Below are 24,263 nucleotides of genomic sequence, written 5' to 3'. Positions count from 1 at the left end.
TGATAGGAAGCATTATGAGGAACACACTGAGGTGGTTTGGCCATGTGGAGAGGATGGAGGGTGAAAGACTGACGAAGAGAGTGTATGTGAGTGAGGTGGAGGGGGGAAGAGGGAGGGGGAGGCTGAGGATGAGATGGAGGGATGGGGTGGAGAGGTATATGAGAGAGGGGATTGTGAGCTGGGAGCAGGGCAGTGAAATGGCAGGGGACAGGGCGACTTGGAGGTGATTTGTTTGTGGCCACCCCAAACGGCATTGAGGCGTCTGGCAATAGATATATATATATATATATATATATATATATATATATATATATATATATATATATATATATATATATATATATGTGTGTGTGTGTGTGTGTGTGTGTGTGTGTGTCTGTGTGTGTATAAGCAGTAATTACTGCAAAAAGTAGAAAATACTCCCCTATTTACTCCCACACTCAAGAACATAATCTTGCAATTTTTTTCTCTAAATATGCATACAACATAAACATTACCATAAATGGACAAGAAGGAAATACATCATACAAAGCATAAAGGAACATATTATGTGATTTATGTATTCATTTATAACCCAATCCTTTTTTACTCCAATAGGAGTGTAGAGCGTGGAAGGTGGTGGCGATCATCATCCATTCCCTTGATGTAGTGTTGCCTGCTTTTTCCTTCAACTTTATCATTTTTTTCCTATGTCTTCCCTCCTGTCTTCTTATTTCTCCCATCTTTTAATTCACTTTGATTACTCTTCTTTCCTATTCAGGTGACTTTACACTGAGTGAGAAGCCTAATGGTTTCCTTTAAGCCAGGAAACCATTTACAGCGCTGGGTGGTAACCATATAACCAACCCATACGTATTCCCTACGTGTCAACAAGTGGGTTGGCGGAGAGTTAGTGCCCCTCCCTGCTAAACCACTAACTCAAAGCTAAACGGCCACCCTTTACAGGATTATGGTGTTTGGCTATACAGTAGATAGATAGATAGGAATGTAGAGGTCTGGGGCCAGTCCTCTCAGTCCAAACAATGGCATGGGAAACAGCCCACATTCACCTGTATGTAAGATTATGTATGCAATAAACCCACGCCATCCCTCAGACCATAAACCTTGCTAGCTCCATCCAGCTGACTGAGGAGTCACCTGGTTATCTGGTTACCACCCAGTATAGTAAATGGTCTCCGAGAGAGAGAGAGAGAGAGAGAGAGAGAGAGAGAGAGAGAGAGAGAGAGAGAGAGAGAGAGAGAGGGGGGGGAAGCAGCGAGAAAGGCGCGTCAGTGTGTGTGTGTGTCAGGTGCGTGAGGGTGGAAGAGACATGTTGACCAACACAAGCGACTATATGATGCAATACCCCCCCCTCCCCACACACATACATACACGCTTGATGCACACTCCCGCACCAAGTACAGTATTACATTGCTCCATTACGATTAAGGAACTTGTGTAACCACTGTTTCTTATGTTTATCTCCACGGACTATGTGTTCGGTTCATGTGTATCTATAACCACTATGTGTACTAGCAGCACTCGAAGTGGAAGTGTTAACGTGATTAAATATGTTTATATGTTTAAGTGTTTGCACGCAGGTGTGAAAGTTTCATGTGTGCGTATATTTTTTACTTAGGATTTTCGTAACACCTTTTGCTAAGAAGTTTGTTTTAGACAATACACCTATAATTATCGTCTGCTACATTACTGGTCAACAACACACATGAGATATCAAAGTAACACACAAATAGTCAAGGAAGAATTGGTACGAAACCTCTCATGGACAAAATGTGTATGGTACTGTACTAAATGTGCATACGCAAATACATAGTATTCTTGCCATTTCCAAAGTTATTATTCGGCTTAGGAGCACTTCAAACTGGAAGCCTTTGACAAGGCAGCCCTTAAGTCCTTCACTGCAAGAATTCTCACCTATGCTGAATAAAACCATTAATGGTAGGCAGTACCATAATTGAAATACCTGCCGCCGCCGGATCGGCCACCCCACCACCCCCCACCCTACCACCAAGCCGCCGCCTCACCACCACCCCAGGAGGACACCACGGAGGGCCGGGTCACCGAGAGGTCAACCCGGGGCAAGAAGGACATCGGTGCCTCCCTGTCCTGAGTTCCTCTACCCCTCAACCGCCCCGACGGAAACTACGCCAGCGGAAGACACGACCCTGCGGGCGGGACAGCACTCACCAGGTTCGGGGTGGGACTGATCCAGAGTCAGTCCCAAGCAACACCGCGATACGGCCTCAGTACGTACCGGGGAGGGTTCGGCCACTGTATGCCCCTCAGTTGTTTTTCCCCTGTAGCCTCGCCATATCGGCCACTGTACGTGTTGGGGAAGGTTCGGCCACTGTACGTCCTTCAGCTACAGCCACCTCTGGAGAAGACCTCGGAGTGTCAGCTACTGAGTGCACTCTGACTGGCAAAGGCCTTGGAGTGTCAGCTATTGAGCGCACTCCGAGTGGCAAAGGCCTTGGAGTGTCGGCTACTGAGAGCACTCCGATTGGCAAAGGCCTCGGAGTGACAGCTATTGAGCCCACTCCGACTGGCAGAGAGGAGGAGTGGAACCGCGATATCGGCCACTGTACGTGTCGGGGAGGGTTCAGCCACTGTACACTCCTCATCCACTACCTCCTCCTCTTACGGGAGTACTACCTCCAGAGTGTCAGCTATTGAGTGCACTCCAGTTGGAAAAGGAAGCAGAAGTGGAACCGCTATATCGGCCACTGTACGTATCGGGGAGGGTTCGGCCACTGTACGCCCCTCATCCACTACCTCTTCCTACTACGGGAGTAACACCGTCACATCGGCCACTGTACGTGTGGGGGAAGGATTGGCCACTGTACGTCCTTCTGTTACTTTCCGTGGGGCAGGCAGAGCCGCGGTATTGACCACTGTACGTGCCAGGGAGGGTGTAGCCATTGTGCGTCCCTCGTCTGCCTCTTCCTCCTTCGGGAGCAGCACCGCCACATCAGCCACTGTACGTGTGGGGGAAGGGTCGGCCACTGTATGCCCTTCAGCTGTAGGCCCTGGAGATCACGGAACTGCCACATCAGCCACTGTATGTATGGGGGAAGGATCGGCCACTGTACATCCTTCATCTGTGATCTCTGAGGTCTTCCCAGAGAAGGAGGTCCCTTGCGCGGCCGGCCTTTCACCTCTCGGCTGTGTGGGACGCCCCTCTCTTACTCCCTCCAGGTGTGGTTCCCCCCGAGGTACTACCGGAGTGGTGGCGCGGCCCTGTGTCGTCCCTGCCGCCTACACCTGTTCGGTCCCAGTCTCTGACGGATGCCGGAAAGAAGAGGTGCCGCAGTCTGACCCTGACGGCACCCTTCACTAAAGGTGACCGCAGCACCCAGGCTCCCAGACCGGGCCGGCAGGCCCCAAAGTCAAGCCACTTGGGCTCTACTCCCCCACGACTCTCTGCCCGGAAGAGGCGACAGGCCCGCCTCCTGCAGCTGTTAGGCCCCAGTCCCGAGGGCCGCCCTTCAGGTCGAGGCACCCAGTCCAGAGGGCCTCCCTGCACCCCACCGACGAGGCTCCAACATGAGGGCCTCTCAGGTCGAGGCCCCCAAACGGGAGAGCCTCCCTGCACTCCCCTGACGAAGGAACCCTGGGCAGTGTCACCCCTACGGGTAGTCCACTGTCTCCTGCAGGAGGGCTCCCCAGTAGAGCCCTCTCCCATGCCCTGGCGCCTCTTGTGTTAAGCCCAGGAAACAAGGGCGATAGTGACTAAAGAGTATCTCCTGTGTCAGAGAAAACCACAGAGACGGGAGTGAACAGTGACAGTGAAAGGGTGAGGCCGGAATAATATTAGCAACGCCTTGTGAATTAAATACTCAGGCAGAACAGAAAAGTCTAGTGAACCCAGACATAGAACCCGAGCACGAGGAAAAGCCAAAATATGGTGAACAGTGTCTCCGCGACTAAGTAACTTCCTCGAGTGTCGCGACTCGCGCTCTAATCAATTATAGTAATACTCACCCTCTCGACCCCTGGCCCACTCCACCTATAGTGCATCAGGTCGACTATAAAATACTCATTTTGCCTATAGACACAATACAGGTACTTAGAACTTACAATCCACCATCGAGATACAATTACAGAACTCTACCCTCTGCCTGTGCTGTGTGTGCCATATATTAATGTGAAGCTAACTCTGTAAACCTGTCCCCATCATATCTTGTAACTCTTTGTTTGTATTGTTACATAGCCTATGATTTCATCATCCTTTGTGTAATTCTAACGTACAGTATGCAGCATGTTTGATCATGAGTGTGTTCTACCTCACTCCCCCCTTCTACCCTTATAGTAGAGTAAGTCGTTCTTTCTGTTGTTCAGAGCAGGATTGTCAACTCTTTGTCCCCATGGCTTCATTTGCGCGTCCTTCTTACAAGTTGTATCAGGCTCTGCTGGCCCCTATATAATGAGCTCAGTCTCTGCATTATTGCCACTTAGATCTACTCCTCATTTTGTTCACATCTCTGTCCTCCCCTGTACAGTTGTTATTATTGTGAGTGCTCAGGAAGTCTCCAGCCATCTAGCAGCTGTGTAATTTGAGTATAAGTGTTATTGCATTTTTTCTTGTACTGTGTAGCATAAGGTGTTAATTCTTGGGCCTAGTGGGGTTTTTGTGATTCATGTGTTTTGGGTGTCAGCCCTTATTAATAATATTTTGTATCTGTAATAATATATCTTGCAATCACTGAGTATTATCTGGTATTGTCATTTTATCAGGGCAGACTTAGATAAATTTACCCTTGCTAATTTCGTGTTAATAGAGGCTATTGCAGTTAACCATATATTTAACCTGTTTTTTGCCATTACATTATCCTTATGAGTCCTGAATGTTTTGTTGTTAGTTTGAGCATTAAACTTTAACTTGTAATTTTACCTAACTCTTTTGTTTTGAACCTGGAACTTTACGGGACAGTAGTGATTTTTAGTATTCTCACTTAAAGTGTACATTATCTTTCTCTGTTCCATAACATAAATTTGGCAACCTCTTATCAGGATATTCAGGATATTATCATAAGGATATTGCTTGATATTTTGTGACTGTGATTTATTCATTTAAGCATATGACAGGGTGGATAGACTAGGATTGTGGAAAGTGTTAAGAATATATGGAGTAGATGGGAAGTTGTTGAATGCTGTGAAGAGTATGTACGATGGTGCGAAGGCTGCAGTGCGTGTGGATGATGAACTAAGTGAATTTTTCTCTTTGAAAGTTGGGTTGAAACAGGGATGTGTCATGTCTCCATGGTTGTTCAATCTGTACATGGATGGGGTAATAAAAGAGGTACAAGGTAGGGTAGTGGATGTTGGAGTGGCCCTGGTGAGAGAGGACAGTGTTTGGAAACTCCCTGTACTGTTGTTTGCAGATGATACTGTGTTGTTGAGTGAAGACAAAGGGGAGCTGCAAGGCTTGGTGGATGAGTTTGAGAGAGTGTGTAAGAAACGGAATCTAAAGGTGAATGTAGGGAAGAGTAAAGTGATGGTCTTTGAGAGAGGTGAAGTCAGTGAATGTACAGCGAGGTTGGATGGTGAGGAATTGGAAAATGTGAGTACGTTTAAGTACTTGGGTAGTGTGATGAGTAAGGATGGATGTTTGGAGGGTGAAGTGCTTGAAAGGGTACAGCAGGGAAGAAAGGTTGCTGGTTCTTTGAAAGCAGTGATAAGAAACAGGGAAGTGAGCATGGAAGTGAAAAAGTTACTACATGACAGTATTGTGATACCAACTCTAACGTACGGAAGTGAAGCTTCGACGTTGTTGGAAGGACACAAGTCAAGAGTGAGAGCCGTGGAAATGAGTTAATTAAGAGGAGCCTGTGGAGTCACATGGAGAGACAGGCTGACGAATGAGGATATAAAGGAGCGTTGTGTTGTTGATGTGGATGTGATAGGAAGCATTATGAGGAACACACTGAGGTGGTTTGGCCATGTGGAGAGGATGGAGGGTGAAAGACTGACGAAGAAAGTGTATGTGAGTGAGGTGGAGGGGGAAGGAGGGAGGGGGAGGCCGAGGATGAGATGGAGAGATGGGGTGGAGAGGTATATGAGAGAGGGGGGTGTGAGTTGGGAGCAGGGAAGTGAAATGGCGGGGGACAGGGCGACTTGGAGGCGATTTGTTTGTGGCCACCCCAAACGGGATTGAGGCGTCTGGCAATAGATAGATAGATAGATTTATTCATGATGTCTACTATTACTACGCTTGATGAAGCCAAAGATTTTTTGTCAAATGTGCAAACAGTGTGTGATGTAGAAAACAGAACAAAGAATGAACTTAAGCTTGTTGCTCAACAATTGGGAATTGCTGTTCGCTCTCTTCATTCTAAAGATCAAATTGTTGACATGATTAATGAAAGCTTGTTTAATGTAACTCCTCCAAATAAGCAAACGCAGATTGAATTAGCTAAGTTACAGCTAGCCCTGCAGGAGGCTCGTGCTAAGGAGGCTGAGGCACAAGTTGAACATGCTAGGATTCAGGCAGACCATGAGTATCGCATGAAACAAGGTGGAACTGGATCATCTAGCTCTGATGATTTTGATGTGGCTAAAAATGTTAAACTTGTCCCTCCTTTTAATGAATCTGATTTAACAAAGTATTTTCAGTTGTTTGAGAGGGTAGCTACAGGTTTTAATTGGCCCAAAAAGTATTGGCCAGTACTCCTTCAAACTGATCTCACCGGTAAAGCTCAAGTAACTTATGCATCTTTGCCTCAGGATCAATCTGATAATTATGATGTAGTTAAGAGCTTGATTCTTAAGGCCTATGAGCTTGTTCCTGAAGCCTATAGAGTAAAATTTAGGACAACTTATAAGCAAGATAAGCAATCCCATGTTGAGTATGCAAAAATCAAAGAAGATCTCTTAGAGCAGTGGTTAAATTCTAAGAATGTGGATTCTGATTTTGGTAAATTTAAACAGATGATTTTGCTGGAGGACTTCAAAAGGTGTATTAGTAAAGATGTAAGCCTATATCTTGATGAGAGAAGAATAGATAATTTGTCTGATGCTGCAGTTTTAGCTGATGAATATGTTCTCACTCACAAGAGATATTTTAAAGAAAAAGGGAAAGCTGAGAGTAAGTACGTTGCCTCTACTCAGAGTACAGGTAACAGGAAAGAGAATAAAGATGATGTTTCTCAGGAAGTAAATACCAGCTTCACCTCTACATTTCAGAAAAGTAAATGTACTTATTGTAGTAAGCTTGGTCATACTACGGAGAAATGTTTCAGGAGACAGCGTGATGTGAACAAAAAGAAGTCTTTAAATATTCAGTCAATTGGTCTAGTGTCCACCCTTGAGAGTTCCCAGAATTCTTTAACTGAGTTAACTGAACCTGCTTTGAGGGGTAAATTAAATCCTCATGATGAAGCTCCTCTTTTGAGCAGTGACGTGGGTGACACTCTCAAGAGTTCATGTGCTAATTTCCTGTCTGATGGTTTTGTCAGTCCTCTGGACAGTAATGACAGGAAATCAGTTAAAATATATCGTGATACAGGTGCTTGCCAATCCCTTATGCTGACCAGTGTTCTAGGCTCTAATGTTAATTCCTCTGATGAAACTGTAATCTTACAAGGTGTAAGGAATAATTACTTCTCTGTCCCTCTGTGCAGAGTGAATTTAGAGTCTGGTTTTGTTAATGGTTCCGTTATGGTTGGGTTGGTTGAGACACTCCCAATGTCAGGTGTAACTTTCTTACTTGGAAATGATATTGGTGGAAGTCAAGTGTGTCCAGCTCCTCAGTTGTCTAGTGAGCCAGTGGCTGCGGCCCAGGATTGTGATGTCCCTGATGTGTTCTCTGCATGTGCTGTCACTAGGGCTAAGTCTAAAGTTACTGGTGACTTAGAGGATAATGATGATGATGATGTTATCCTAGCTGACACTTTTCTTGCTAATTTGGACCACTCACCAGATGAGGCAGTACCCCGTAGTGTTGATAATTTGTCTCGTCAAGAGTTGGTTGAGTTGCAGGTTGCTGACCCTGAGCTGAAAGGTCTAGCTAGCTCTGCTTGCAGTGAGGAAGAGTCAGCTGGTGCTTCTACTTGTTATTATATAAAGTCAGGAGTACTTATGAGGAAGTGGAGACCCCCAACAGCATCAGCCGACTGTGAATGGGAGGTTGTACATCAAGTTGTCATCCCTCGTGTTTGTAGGCAGGATATCATTAGAGTGGCTCATGATTCCAGGTTGGCAGGACACCTTGGAGTGAGGAAGACTGTGGCACGCATTCTGAAACACTTCTACTGGCCAGGTATCTTCAGGGATGTTTCCTGGTATTGTAAGTCTTGTCACACCTGTCAAGTTGTGGGGAAGTGTAATCAGACCGAAAAGGTTGCACCTCTAGTTCCCATTCCTCCTTTTGAGGCGCCTTTCACCCGTGTGTTGGTGGATATTGTGGGCCCTCTTCCTAAGACTTCTTCAGGATTTTCTTATGTGTTGACCCTGATTGATATGGCTACTCGTTATCCTGAAGCCATTCCACTTAGAAATATCTCAGCAAAGAACGTGGTTAAGGAAATGCTAGGGTTCTTCACAAAGTTTGGTCTGCCCAAGGAGGTACAGTCTGACCGGGGAAGTAATTTCATGTCAAATGTTTTCAAGCAGTCTCTGAAAGAGTTGGGCATCACCCAGATCACGTCTTCAGCTTACCATCCCCAGACTCAAGGACCATTGGAGAGATATCATCAAACACTCAAATCGATGCTCAAGAAATACTGTTTGGAACATCAGAAAGACTGGAATAAAGGTCCTCCATTTGTTGTGTTTGCCGCAAGAGAATCTCCAAATGAATCACTGGGCTTCTCACCTTTTGAACTACTGTTTGGCCATGAAGTAAGAGGACCCCTTAAGCTACTCAAGGAATGCTGGCTGTCGGAGGAAGATGACGTCAACCTGCTGGAGTATGTGATGAAGTTCAAAGAACGGCTGTCCACTGCTTTACAGCTGGCGAGAGAGAATTTAGGAGCTGCTCAGGAGAAGATGAAGACTTGGTATGATAAGAAGTACAGGTTACGCCACTTTCAGCCAGGAGATCAGGTTTTGATTCTGCTACTGGTGCATGGACAACCTCTTCAAGCCAAGTTTAGTGGTCCTTATTTCGTGGAGAAGAAACTCAGTGATGTCAACTATGTCATCGCCACACCAGATCGTAGAAAGAACAAGCAACTTTGTCACATCAACATGCTAAAGTTATATCACAGGCGGGACGAAAATAATCCAGTCTGCACCGTAGCTGTTCCACCCGAGTCTGCAAGTGAAGCTCTCCCATGCAGTATGAGCCTGAGTGATAGTTTGGGGAAGAATCCTGATATCATGAATGATCTCCAGACTAAGCTTTCTCATCTAGCTCCCGAGGAAAGGCAGGAGTTTTCGGCATTACTGCAGGAGTACCCGCAAGTGTTCCGTGCCACTCCAGGAAGAACCACTGTGTTGATGCATGATGTCGATGTTGGAGACGCAAAGCCAATTAAATTGCCTCCTTACCGTGTGAACCCAGTGAAAGTTCCTCTCATCGAGAAGGAGCTTGGCTACCTGTTGGACCACAAGATGATTGAGCCCTGTCAGAGCGAGTGGAGTTCTCCTGTCACTCTAGTCCCTAAGCCAGGTGGGTCACAGCGGCTTTGCATCGACTACAGACGTGTTAATCAGATAACCAAAACAGACACTTACCCACTCCCTCGCGTGGAAGATTGCATAGACAAGATCGGAAAGGCTAGGTACATAAGTAAGTTTGATTTGTTAAAGGGATACTGGCAAGTACCTATGACTGAACGTGCTAGGGAGATCTCATGTTTTGTAACACTAGGAAAGACTTTTGCATGTTCTGTAATGCCATATGGTATGAAGAATGCACCAGCCACATTTCAGAAGCTCATGAATGTTGTAACAGAGGGTTTGGCAGGGTGTGTTGTTTATATTGATGATGTATTAATCTTCAGTGACAACTGGAAAGATCACCTATGCCATGTCAGTAAATTTCTTGAGCGTTTGGTTCAGGCTAATCTTGTAGCTAATTTATCAAAGTGTGAGTTTGGTCAAGCTAAAGTTCAGTATCTTGGGTACGTAATTGGTGATGGACATGTTGCACCACCAGGAGCTAAGGTTCAGGTTATAAGTGATCTTCCCAGACCTAAAAGTAGGAAAGAGCTACAAAGATTTTTGGGAATGGTAGGTTATTACCGGAGATTTGTTCTTAACTTTTCAATTCTTGTATCACCGCTTACAGACCTACTGAAAAAGGGAGTTAAATTTGTCTGGACCGATAACTGTGAATCCTCTTTCAAGAAACTTAAAGCTATCCTATTAAGTCAGCCAGTGCTCGCTACTCCAAATTTTGCTAAGCCTTTTAAGATGGCTGTTGATGCACGTGATACAGGAGCTGGGGCTATTTTGCTGCAAGAGGATGATCAGGGTATTGAACATCCTGTATCTTATTACAGTAAGAAGTTCACTCCACCTCAAAAGAACTACTCAACTATTGAGAAAGAGCTTTTGGCCTTGATTTTGGGTTTACAGCATTTTTCATTTTATTTGTGTTCTGGTTTTGACCCCATAGTCATTTATACCGATCATAACCCACTGAAATTCCTTAGTAAGTTTAAAGATAAAAATCAGAGATTGACAAGATGGAGTATACTTCTTCAGGAGTATTCATTAGACATACAACATGTCAAGGGGAAAGAAAATGTTATTGCAGATTGCTTATCTAGACTTTAGACAGATTGTTTTAGAGTAATAAGAAATTTCCTTTGTAAATTTCTTTTTCTTTGTGGGGAGGTGTTACATAGCCTATGATTTCATCATCCTTTGTGTAATTCTAACGTACAGTATGCTGCATGTTTGATCACGAGCGTGTTCTACCTCACTCCCCCTTTCTACCCTTATAGTAGAGTAAGTCGTTCTTTCTGTTGTTCAGAGCAGGATTGTCAACTCTTTGTCCCCATGGCTTCATTTGCGCGTCCTTCTTACAAGTTGTATCAAGCTCTGCTGGCCCCTATATAATGAGCTCAGTCTCTGCATTATTGCCACTTAGATCTACTCCTCATTTTGTTCACATTTCTGTCCTCCCCTGTACAGTTGTTATTATTGTGAGTGCTCAGGAAGTCTCCAGCCATCTAGCAGCTGTGTAATTTGAGTATAAGTGTTATTGCATTTTTTCTTGTACTGTGTAGCATAAGGTGTTAATTCTTGGGCCTAGTGGGGTTTTTGTGATTCATGTGTTTTGGGTGTCAGCCCTTATTAATAATATTTTGTATCTGTAATAATATATCTTGCATTCACTGAGTATTATCTGGTATTGTCATTTTATCAGGGCTGACTTAGATAAATTTACTCTTGCTAATTTCGTGTTAATAGAGGCTATTGCAGTTAACCATATATTTAACCTGTTTTTTGCCATTACATTATCCTTATGAGTCCTGAATGTTTTGTTGTTAGTTCGAGCATTAAACTTTAACTTGTAATTTTACCTAACTCTTTTGTTTTGAACCTGGAACTTTACGGGACAGTAGTGATTTTTAGTATTCTCACTTAAAGTGTACATTTTCTTTCTCTGTTCCGTAACAATTGTCACAGTGTATTGAAATAAGCTAATAGATGTGTTGAGGTGTACTGCCTAGTTTTTATGCCCTGTTCCTCTGTGAGTGTTTTATTTCCGGTCCGGAAAGAGGACCCCGCTCAGTTGCGAGTGTTTTTGGTCCGAGAAGTCGAGCTAAAAACGCCCCGCATAACAATAATATAAAGAAGAACCACTCGGAAAGTGCAGTACCCACGACCACCAACTGTTCTAAGGGACGATGTTTCAACTTTGCCCTGTGACCTTTACCTTCAATCGAGTGCTCTCAAAATCGAATTATTCATTCTTGCCTGAACCCTAACATTTCCACCACGTTTGGTCCATATCGAATCAACACAGTTTCTCCGTACTCGACCTTGATCTTTCCCTGCGACCTTGACATTAACTGACTGTTCTCAGAATCAAATCTTCGTCCTTGTCATTACATGAACCCTTTCATAAGGTTTGGTCTAAATCAGAGAAAAACTGTATGAACTGACCTTGCCATATGACTTTACCTTTAATCTACTGTCCTCAATAATAACTGGTCATTCCCTTGGCTAAGCTTCAATACTACCACCAAGTTTGGTCTAAGCCAGAGAAGGGGTAGTTTACACTATCAGTTACTATGTAAGATGTACAAGTACAAATCAAATCAGCGGAAACGCACGGGGAAAGCACTGTGCTGTACATATCTCTGTTCAGTTGACTGCGTGTTTACATTAAGGCAATCAGTTTCATCTTCTTTCTGTGGCAACTGCGTAATCTGTACAGTATATTTTATTTCCGACAAACAGGCCTGCACAAATGAATTACATTTTCACACTTTACTGTTCCCTGAGGGCATTCGTTTCTGCTTTTGTATTCATCATATACGGCATGGCAGGCATGGGCGGTCCCAACACAGTTCAGTGAAGTGCAACGTTAACATCTCTCTTCACTCAGATTGTGACCATGACTCTTGAGGGTCACTGGTGGGAGGTGCATATGACGGCTCAATGTCCACTGATGGTCTGTGTGGTGTGGCAGGCATACACATTACGTCCCGCCCATGCAATTATTAGGATCCCACACGCGAATGCCAATGAAGTGTTCGTGGTTCAGTGTTACCGCCTACAATATCAGTGGCCGTGCAAGGCTTTGTTATCATGCCTGGAAATTGAAATACCAGCGCGGCGGGATGAGCCCGACACCACAACCCCAGGAGGAGAGAGTGAGGGGCTGACACCCACCCCACAAGGAGACAATGGAGGGGCTGAATTACCTGGGCAGCGGATGTCCAGGCAACAACAGCGCATCTCCCTCATGACCCGGCGCCCCTCTTCCGCGCAGCCAGACCACCTGGCAGTGTACGGAAAAAGTACACTACTCTCCAGCAGAGGGAATGCTCGCCAGAATCGGGGCGGGACTTGCAGTGGCAAGTTCCCAGGCACACCCTCAGACGCCGAGTCTTCTGGATCGGCTCCACACCTAACTGAAGACTCAGGAGGAGCCTCTAGGGTTGCTATTCCCCTGCCTAGACTGAAGGAGGGCACGCTCCACTGGAGCCGTGGCGAAAGCTGAAAGAGTGCGTCCAACCTCTTCCTCCCGACATTACAGGCACAAGACCTTCCCAGACGGAAGGAGGGCACGCTCCATTGGAGCTGTGGCAAAAGCCGAGAGAGTACGTCCGACCTCTTCCTCCTGATGTCCCTGGGACAGGTAACCCCAAACTGATGAAGGGAGGGCACGCTCCATCGGAGCTGTGGCGAAAGCCGAGAGTGTACATCCGACCCCTTCCTCCCGACGTCTCCAGGGCAGGAGGCCCTAGCCCTACGAAAGGAGTACCCTCACACCCCTGTTCCACATAAGTGCACAGGCAGTGCCCGACGGGGCTGCCTGGCAAAAGGAGTCACCTCTGGCTCGCCTCAATGCACTGGTGTTAGAGCAAGGTGTCACTCTTTCCAGCTCTCTCCTTGGAAGGCTGGAGTCTCTCCCCCTACAGGCTCCCCTCCTGAGTCCAGACCAGACGAGGTGCCCCTGAGGCCCAGAATCTGGTCCCTGCAGCCCGGGTCACCCCAGATACTGATGGGCTCTGCCAGGACCAGAGGCCACAGCTCTACCCTGTCGGCCTCCCCCTGCAGCAGAGGCCACAGTCCCCGGGGCCAGTAGACCTCCCCAGGAGCTCACCGAGGCCAAAGGACCTCCCTCGACACCAGCGGCAACAGTCCTCCCCCGATGGCCGCCCCAGGCCAGGGTACAGGCCGCCCTTCCTCGGCGGCACCCCCCTCCCAGCCAACACTTGGGCCGGGCCTCCACCAGGCCCTCCCCCGGACCCCAAAGACGACCAAGGGCCGACGGTGTACTACCTGACTCCTGGCCCTCTTTGGGCCCAGACCCAAAAGCCCTGCCTCCTGCAGGGCCAGCACGGCGAGAGAGCCGCCCCATTACTCCTGGACTAGTGGCAACCCCATGGGCCCCACTGTTCTGCACAGCTCCCCGGACGGCCCGCCTCCCGCGCCTGGCCGCCACCTGGAGCTCCCTGCACAGGCCCTCTCCCCCATGGGCTGTGGTCTCCTCTCCGTCAGAACTGAGTGACAGGTCTCGGATTACATGCCTCCCCAGTGTGTGAACCCCCTTTTGTACTGAATTACCAGTGAACCATTCTCCTGTGTTCCTTTCCCCTATCTCCATACGCGGTACACGCCCCCCCCCCTCCCTTTTTTTGTGTTCCCCCCTTGTTGACGAGTCAAGCCCTTGTGAATCATGTACGGAGTGTATAACCCCAGCCCCGGGTTGAGCCCCCCCCCCCCGTTTGGAGAACAGACGAGCCCGTATCACTCACGCAACGCAGCAATATCTCAATACTGGATCCTTCCCCTCCTCTCCTCCCTGCCCCCGGCCCGGCCCCACAGAGAAATCCTCCCTATCCTCAGTAAGCCCCGCATCCCCCCTCCCCCCCAGTGTGACCTACGGTATATTCTCGGCCTGTGTGACGCGTATATAGAGGCTAAGTTAGCTTGAGACTGTTGTACATGTCACGCGGAGATGATGTATTAGCCAGGACCCGTCTGTCACGCGAGCACCTAGCCGTAAGAGCTGTCCCTGTGGGTATACTGGATTGTGTTGTATGTAAACCTCTCTGTGTTGATGTATTATCTGTATTGGTGAGATATTTTCCGTGATACTGTGCGGAAGTCACCCAGACATGGGACAAAGATGCTGAACTAGGTGGACAGTGATTCAGACCAGTATCAGTGTAAAGCATTGTGCAATTTCGACTCTGGTCATAGAATATTGTGTGTGTAACTGTTTCTCTATTAATATATTGGTGTATTTGTTCACTTGTGGTGTTTGTTTCCCTTCCTTGCTAGTGCTGACCCGGTCAGGAATTAAGGGCCCAGAGTTGCACCGTGACTGGAACCAAGAAGTCGAGACACAGAACACGTAGTATAACAGAAATTATGCCCCAAGACTGATCATATAAACCATCCCTAACTGTGAAGAAGACACAGTGGAACAGTACGCGAACTTTTGTACCTGATTGTAAAGTACACGAGACAGGACTGTCTGTCAGTTCTCCATCCTCGGTAGCGAAATACACACACGATATGTGCGATACACACATTGCCGACCTTCACACTGCTACTATGTCCACTTTACATTGACCTTAACTGTCATCTCGTCGGCTGTAATGATGGAATGTAAGTGATTAGCACTATAATAGACTATTCACGAAGAAGTGCTATGGAAAAGATGTAAAGTAGTAGTATTGTCTTATTCTGGCATTAAGCTCAGAGAAATAGGCTGCAAAAGGACAAAAATTAGTGTCAAGATGACGCTCTACAATCCTGCCTACATAAGAGTACGCGCGTCAGCCAGATTCAATGGCAAATAGCAAAGCATTCAAGCATTCAGGCACATTCACACCTTCAAAGATCCAAACCTCATTCACATACACAAACACTCACAGGCACTTTTATCACACACACACACACACACACACACACACACACACACACACACACACACACACACACACACACACACACACACATACACACACATACTCATTCCTGTAAAGATACAATTACGTAAGAACTAAAGTGAGAGAGGAAGTGGGATGTGGGCAGCGAAGTAGTTTACTTGTGCACGTCCGTCATTTGTTTGGTGACGGCCATTACAAAATTTATCCATTCATAAAGCTCCAGTTTATCCCTTTCAAGTTTTCGACACAATTTTTCGTTTGTTTTTATATACAGTTTCATTCTTGTTTCCAACTTTCTATTATACATACCTGTGACACCTTTCCTAGTGATCATTTTTCACCCCTTCACTGCGAGGGGTTTCCCTGAAGTTAAATCGTTCGGGGGTAGCGAGAAAACACTGCATAATACGTCATCGGAGTAAGTGGGTTACTCGCGGCAATGAGAAAGTGTGACGGAAGACGTACGAGTGAGAGTGCATCAGTACTAATTATGTCAGCAACAGCATCCTGGCATACTTACTGGTGAAAGTAACAGCGACGGTAGAATATAACTTACGAGGTAACGGTAGCAGTCATTATTGCCCTCTCCTCTTTGCAGCGTAGGGATCAAAGGCTAGGCTAGAAACAGTATTTAGCGCCTGGCAGTTCTGGGACTGAACCGTAGCGCGTAACCCAAGGTATGAAGAAAACGCAGAAGCATAGACGATGGAAGGTGAGGCAATGACGATGGAGAACGAAGCAATGACGATGGAGGGTAAAGCAATTACGATGGAAAGCGAACCAAAGACAATGGACAGTGAAGTAAGGACGATGGAGAGTGAAGCAGAGACAACTCGGGAAATATTTTATGAGCTACCCTGTTGAGGACGTGTTCTAGATGGCAAGGAGGTTTCATAGCAAATCGTTCTCAGCAATTTATTTTGCACTTTACCCTACACACACACACACACACACACACACACGGAAAGAAGTGACTAGTGGAGTACCACAGGGTTCAGTGCTGGAACCAATCATGTTTTTAGTGTATATAAATGATATAAACAGTAACACTGGAAATGAGAGCTATCTGAATATGTTTGCAGATGATGCAAAAATACAAAGGAGAATTACTAACACAGACTCTTGTAAAGAGCTACAAGAAGAATTAAATAAACTTCATAAATGGAGTAGTACATGGCAAATGGAATTCAATGTGGACAAGTGTCATGTAATCAAGTTTGGTAAAACTGGAAAAAGACCAGATTGGGATTATAAGTTAGGAAATAAAACCCTATACACGTCAGAAAGAGAGAAAGACCTAGGTGTGATTATCAATAACAGACTATCTCCGGCTGACCACATCAGCGAGAAGGTACGGAACATGTATACACTGCTTGCAAATATGAGAATAGCATTCACATACATAAATGAAGACATGCTAAGAAGGATAATAACATCATTCATTAGACCAACCCTGGAATATGCATCAGTAGTCTGGAGTCCTCATCTCAAAAAGCATATAGACAAGATCGAAAAAGTTCAAAGGGCCGCTACAAGATGGTTACCAAGCTTAAGGGACCTAAGCTACGAAGAAAGACTAAATAAACTGAATCTACCAACACTACAGGAGAGAAGGAAAAGAGGTGACATGATAATGCTATATAAGTGCATATCAGGGAAGGAGAAAATAGACATAAATGATTACTTGACATATGGAGAAGCATCAGCAAGAGGACACTGCAAAAAACTGCATAAGGAGAGGTGATAAAGACGTAAGGAAATTAAGTTTCCCAAACAGAGCAATTGATCAATGGAATGCACTACCGAATGAAATAGTGTGTGCCAAAACAATTCACAAATTTAAGGAAATGTACGATAAATATGGTTTAAGACACGGGACAGTACGAGCTTGACTCATTCCTGTAAAGATACAATTAGGTAAGAACAATTAGGTAAGAACACACAATATAAAGATAGATAGACAGATAGATAGATAGATAGATTAGATAGATGGTAGGAGGATGAATATAGTTTTGAATGGTGACTTGCTTGAGGTAGAGTGTTTAAAGTATCTAGGGTCACATGTTGCTGTGGATGGAAGAATAGATGCAGAAGTGAAGTTTAGAATGAATGAAGTAGGAAAGGTGCTGGGAGGAATGAAAAAAGTGTTTAGAAGTCGTTCGCTTAGAATGGATGTAAAGAGAAGGCTGTATGAGAGTGTTGTGGTACCGACTGCGTTTTATGGGGCTGAAACATGGAATACCGGTATGAGTATAGCAGAAAGGAAAATTTTGAATGTAATGGAGATGCGGTGTCTGAGGAGTATGTGTGGAGTGACACGTATGGATCGAGTGAGAAATGATGAAGTGCGAAGGAGAACTGGAGTTCTTCGGGAGATGGCAGGTAGAGTTGAGCAGATGGTGTTGCGATGGTTTGGGCATATGGAGAGAATGGATTATAAGCGAATGGTGATAAAGAAAACTAGGTCTGATGAGAGAGGTGTAAGGCTGAGAGGAAGACCATGAATAGGATGGATGGACAGTGTGAACAGAGCGTTGGATGCGAGAGCGATGTCTGTTGAGCATGGAAGAGTGGCTGTGCGTGATAGAAATGAATGGAGAGAAATTTTGAATGAATAAATGATGACGCAGACCTGAGGGGATATTCTCCCGCATTTGTCTAATCAGGTGATAAGGTCAGGTGCGGGTAAGGGGATGGGTCTATTATGATGTGGCAGGGGTAAACCAGCTCTGCCGTCGGGCCCTGCTGCAGATGTCACTGATTGCACTGCGCAGCTGACCCTCGTGTGGTGTGGTGCGGTGAGGATCTGTCCCTTCTCCCCTTTGGGGCTAAGATGCGAATGAATGTGTTTGAATGGATGAATAAATTGGAAGTGCGTCGTCCTGTCTCGGCTACCTCCCTTTCCTTGGGGGAAGCAGCCGAGGTATATATATATATATATATATATATATATATATATATATATATATATAACAGGGAATTTGTGTAACCAATGATTTCATGAAATCCCTACTGAATTCGTGAAATGAGTTAAATTAAGATGGGTTAATTATGGTTAGGTAAAATTAGGCTGGGATAATCTAGGTTAAGTTTGGGTTAGGTTTGGTTAGATTAGAATAATTTAAATGAACGCTTAACATAACTTACCATATATCTAAATTAACCTGTCTACTTTAAATCAACCTAACCTAACCTTAATTAACCCATCCTAATTTAAACTCATTTCAGGAATTCCCTACAATCTCCAGTCTTTCAAACGCAGTGTGTTTAGGCATCTCGAAATTAATGGCTCTTGATTTTGGTTCTCTGTTATCTTGATTTTGTTTTTCTTCTTGGAAGGAGCAATTTGCAGGCTCCTGGCCTTTGGTTCCTTCTTCCTTGCATAAAAAAAAAAAAAAAAAAAAAAACACTGATACGGCTTTCCCCAAGGATAAGTAAATTGTCTGGTAATATCGAGGGGAAAAAATATCAAGAAATCATAACTGTTACAATACTACCACCACTCTGGCCTACCATGATAATATTTCCACCATTCTGGCCTACCATGTTACTATTACCACCATTCTGGCTTACCATGATACTATTGCCACCATTCTGGCTTACCATGATACTATTGCCGCCATTCTAGCCTACCATGACACTATTGCCACCAGTCAGGCCTACCTTAGTAAAACACTGTCATCAATCTAATAAAGTAATAGTATCTACAGCCCCAGGTTCATCTGTAACGTGAATCCAGTGGAGTGCAGGCTGATGTTTCCCTTCTGCAGTCCACCACCCTCCTTTCGGGGGAATGGGAGGAAGATGAGGGACATTTGTAAAACTGGGTAGCTCCACTATTCCGCTATATAGATGCCACCACATGAAGGTGGCACTATTACCAGTCTAAGCAATCAGTTAAGGAAGAACCACTCGGCTCTCAAGTCCCACATTAAAACATCAGGCAATGCTCCATTAAATACCATACAATACTATCACTAGTAATTTAGCTCCAATACAAACTATACAAAATGCCGTACGAACAAACCCGTGTGGTGTACTGTGTATTTTATTTAACTGGTGTTTTAATAATAATCACTCATATGGTTACGACCCTCTTCACACTACAACGTTATAGTCTATACTATCATTACTACAAGGCTTCATACGGAATGAAAACTGTAAAGCAATGAGACAACATTTCTAACCTCTTACTAAGATGACGTATGGATATATCAAACTCTGCAGCCTGCAGACGATTTCAGTCAATGTAGAAACGACAATACCTGTTGAAAGGGTTAATGAAGGCTATATCTAATCCCTCCAATTCCAAAATTCTCCCGAGCATGAAATAATCCAGAGACAGCAACAACAAAGTTCAAAAGATGTTCTCTGGATGAAGGTAGATATTACCAGTCAATGATTCATAGCCGCGAAAATATATTTCTCGTACTATAACTTGGACTAAAACTGACATCTCTCCATCACGAAAGCTGTGTATAGTAAGAGATTAACAAAAGAACATAGCACTAGGCACAAAGGAGTGCTACGAAAATGAAGCTGAACTGTTGTATTCCCTTCTTCTGCCAGTGAGGTACCATATAAATAAGCGAGAAAATGCGCAAAAAATCTGGGCCAGGTTAGAGTAAAAGGAGTACAGTAGGAGAGAGTAACGGAAGGAGTGATGCAACAGTAAAAGCCACCACTGGAAGAAGCCCAAGGTCACACACACACACACACAACGAACAGTCACCTCACTCTCTCTCATCACTCCTACCACTCTACCTTCTATCAGCACATCCTCTCATTCTACGCTGTTGTACTGCCTTCTCATTCTCCGGCTGCTCATTACACACTCTCATTACATCCTCTTCCTCCCCTCACTCAACATTATGATCACTCATCTCTCACCCTACACTCTCTCATCACAACCTTTCATTCCTTTCATTATAAACTCATCACACTCTTCTCTCATTTTACACTCACCACACTCCTCATGATCCCCTCTCACTCTCTCTCTCACTCCACACTCTCATCACACCCTCTCACTCCACACTCTCTCATCACACCTTCTCACTCCACACACACTCATCACACCCTATCACACACACTCTCCCATCACATCCTCTCACTCCACATTCTAATGTCACACATTCTCACTCTACAATCTCTCATCACACCTTCTCACTCTCCACATTCATCACACACTCTCACTCTACACACTCTCACTCTACTTTCATTACACCTTCTCACTGTACACACTCTCATCACACCCTTTCACTCTACATTCTCTCATCACACCCTCTCACTCTACACTCATCACACCCTCTCACTCTACACTCATCACACCCTCTCACTCTATACTCTCTCATCACACCCTTACACTCTACACTCTCATCACACCCTCATACTCTACACTCTCCATGCACACCCTCTCACTCTACACTCTCTCATCACACGCTCCTCTCACCGTTCTCATCACCAGCTCCTCCTTCCCCCCTCCCTCCCTCATGTCTACTTCCCCCTCATGATCTAGCTCGCTGAAATCTGCTTACTTCATCCACGCCCCCACCCCCCACCCCTTCTCTCAGAGACCCTAACTCACTATCCTTTCACTTTCTCCCTAAACCCTCCCCGTCACTAACCATTTTTTTTTTATATAAACATTTTTACATAAATATTATTACATAGTCTTAAAGCCTCACTTTGGCTCATGGGGCTATTTGAAAAGATTGAACTTAAAAAATAATCATGTTACTTGGTTACAATACAGTAAATTAAAATAATTATAATACTTGGTTACAATACAGTAAGTTAATCTAATGTATCTCCTATTTTTACTAATTAGAGTTATATAATAAAAATGAATTGCAAAGTATATGTTTATGCTTCACTGTTTTATGTGGGTAACAGCAGCGGGGTAGGGAGTGTTTTTCTCCATCTATTTGCAGCCAGCTTTACTTGGTGTGTAGACATCCTTGTTACACCAGGTGTGGCTGCCGTGAAGCTATTCCACTCCTCCCCTCTTTCCTCTTTTCTGGGTATATCACCAGTAAGCCTACCCATGATCTACTACCACGAATAATCTCACCCTTCCTTTTCCACTTCCTGTTCCGTTCCGTTCACCCTGACTCTGACTACTGTCCTCCTTCCATGCACTCAAATGTACCGAGATCATCATCTCTTGTGTTTCAGTCTAACATAAACCTGTTCACAGCTATTTCCTCGATTTTGACAGGAAATCTGTCACACTGTATTATGCAAACAAAGCAACTAGTATACACTATGGTACTTTAATATGAAACTGTGTGATGATTTATGTTTTATCCGTTAAGAGTGACCGACACGGAAAAGAAAAGAAAATTGCAGTTCTACTTAAGTACATTATATGCCAAATGTTAAACGATTTTCCCCGTGGGAAACCCGTTAGGAAAAATATTAATATTTTTTTCATATACACCAATCTGTCCACTTGCTTTTCTAAAAAAAAAAAAAAAAAAAAAAAAGTATCAACTAACATAAGCAGACAATTTTGGTGAGTTCACTCACAACTCGTGTGGCGTGTGCTATAACTTTTGGTGAAGTTTAAATGACCTCACCCCAACCCACCCACCACATCCTCTTTTCATGAAACCCTCCCCACCCTGTGAATTAGGCTATACCCAGTCCACTTTAACCCCTCTTGTTTGGCATATCTCCACAATTCAATTTCCGGAAACACCAGACGATTTTCTTCAAATCTGCAACGAAAGTCCGTCTCCGGCACTGGGCTGGTGAAAACACAGCATAAACCATCCGATAGGTCCCGTGAACTAACTCTGGTGAAACTCTTGGACTGGGTTGACTTTCAGCAATAGTAATGAGGTACTACGCCAGGGGGCCTTCCAGTCAACAAACACGGTGGCAAGTTTCCTGCACTGTCTTCTCCCTCTGAACTCTTCACAATGGGTGGCAACTAAACTTCTAACGCCTCTCACCTACACTCTTGGAAGGTGATGAAGCTATGGAACTACTCGTAACAGTGGACTAGGATAGCTGGAAGACGTTTGTGCGTAGGACATGGGTTTGGCATCCGTTTTCTCCCCGCGAAGTGGTAGCTGTCGGATATGACTCTAGCTGATAGGTTAAATGATGCGCAAAATTGTGGAAGATTATGCTTGTGGCGTAGAGTCAGGATTCTGAGGGCTTGAATGTCAAGTGAGTGTGCCCCACGTAACTGGTCAGTTTTGGTTAGTTTCTCCTTTTTTTTTTTTTTTTTTTTTTTTTTTTTTTTGTCTAGATTCTACCTCATCCTAATCTTAGGTGGGAGAAGAGGTCTGATGAAAATGACGATGATGGTGACGAGATGACAACGACGATGATGCTCATACAGCTGAAAATTACGCCATATTTCCTCACACCACTACAGTACTGTATTTGACAGGAAACCGCCATATAAAACTATTTTGGACTTTCCCAAGGGCATTACATAACTTAACCCACATCTACCATCGTTCCGACCTTTCACCACCACCATCCTCACCCTGTCATCAGCCACCCATCACCACCACCACCACCCTCACCCCGCCATCACTACTACCACCATCATCGTCATCAAACCATCACTTTCACCACCACCACTCAGTCACCCCACCACCACAACCACCCTCACCCAGCCACCCCACCACCACAACCACCCTCACCAAGTCACCCCAACACCACAAACCCTCATCCAGTCACGCCAACACCACAACCACCCTCATCCAATCACCTCAACACCACAACCACCCTCACCCAGTCACCCCACCACCACAACCACCCTCACCCAGTCACCCCACCACCACAACCACCTTCATCCAGTCACCCCAACACCACAACCACCCTCACCCAGTCACCTCACCACTACAACTACCCTCAACCAGTCACCCCAACACCACAACCACCCTCATCCAGTCACCCTAACACCACAACCACCCTCACCCAGTCACCCCACCACCACAAGACAATCACCCAGTCACCCCACCACCACCACCACCCTAACCCTGTCTCTCCATTAACACCACTTCCCACTCCCTGTCACCGGACCACAGCTCTTCCATCCTGTCACCATCATACCACCACCACTACAACCACGACCTTAACCCAGTCACCTCACCACCCGTCAACACATCACCACGTCCCTGTTACCTCACCACCACCATGGCATCACTATACTACCATTGTATCCTAGTTGCCTTCATGGGAGATGGAGGTTACGTGGTAAGAAAATGGACTGCTGATCGCGCAAGATCAAAGGATCGATCCCAGCTGGGGCATGAACAGATTAAGGATTCGCATTTCATTAAAAGTCTTAAATGAGCCTCAACAAAGCCCACCAACACATCACAGTAACACTCAAAATAATATCACATCGGTCCTGAATGAGGTGGCTCTAACTAGTTTCAGTACGAACAGTTGCGTGTGCATCCGCGTGGTGATGTGATGATTTGTGGTGTTATCTGTTAATAGCGAGTGATAATAGATTACTGTGCTGTGGCGAAATATTAGAATATAATAAAACATTCAGAGAGATCGTATCTCAGCTACTGCCAATAAAACAAAATTTACTGCTGAAACATCTCTTTCCTACCAGACGATTACTATTACGGTCTGACACAGCTGATCAATTAAATCTTTCCACTCAGTCTGGCCTGTTACTGAATCTCAGACATCGCATACTGCTGCCAATGCCAACGAACTTTATGATTTATTCCTCCATCTGGATCGGATCCACCTCAA

The 24,263-nt window shown here is 45.1% G+C and overlaps 2 protein-coding genes across 3 annotated transcripts in view; one reads left to right on the top strand and one right to left on the bottom strand.

Annotated features, from left to right (window-relative positions):
* The window catches only part of Arp8 (Actin-related protein 8), a 189,480-nt gene that overhangs the window by 26,524 nt on the left and 138,693 nt on the right, over positions 1-24,263 (bottom strand). The window lies entirely within an intron of this gene.
* LOC145411468 (uncharacterized) overlaps positions 14,012-24,263 on the top strand; it is a 73,180-nt gene continuing 62,928 nt past the window's right edge. Inside the window, exon 1 of the mRNA XM_080281517.1 lies at positions 14,012-14,133. Coding sequence (XP_080137643.1) covers positions 14,012-14,133 — 122 coding nt within the window. The remainder of the gene's footprint in view (positions 14,134-24,263) is intronic.

The sequence above is a fragment of the Coenobita brevimanus genome, chromosome 89 (genome assembly GCF_032717465.1).
Source record: "Coenobita brevimanus isolate Jiangsu-jjx chromosome 89, ASM3271746v2, whole genome shotgun sequence".
NCBI lineage: Eukaryota > Metazoa > Arthropoda > Malacostraca > Decapoda > Coenobitidae > Coenobita > Coenobita brevimanus.
The sequence above is the reverse complement of the archived record's forward strand: the minus strand, read 5'-3'. Positions and strand labels throughout refer to the sequence as shown.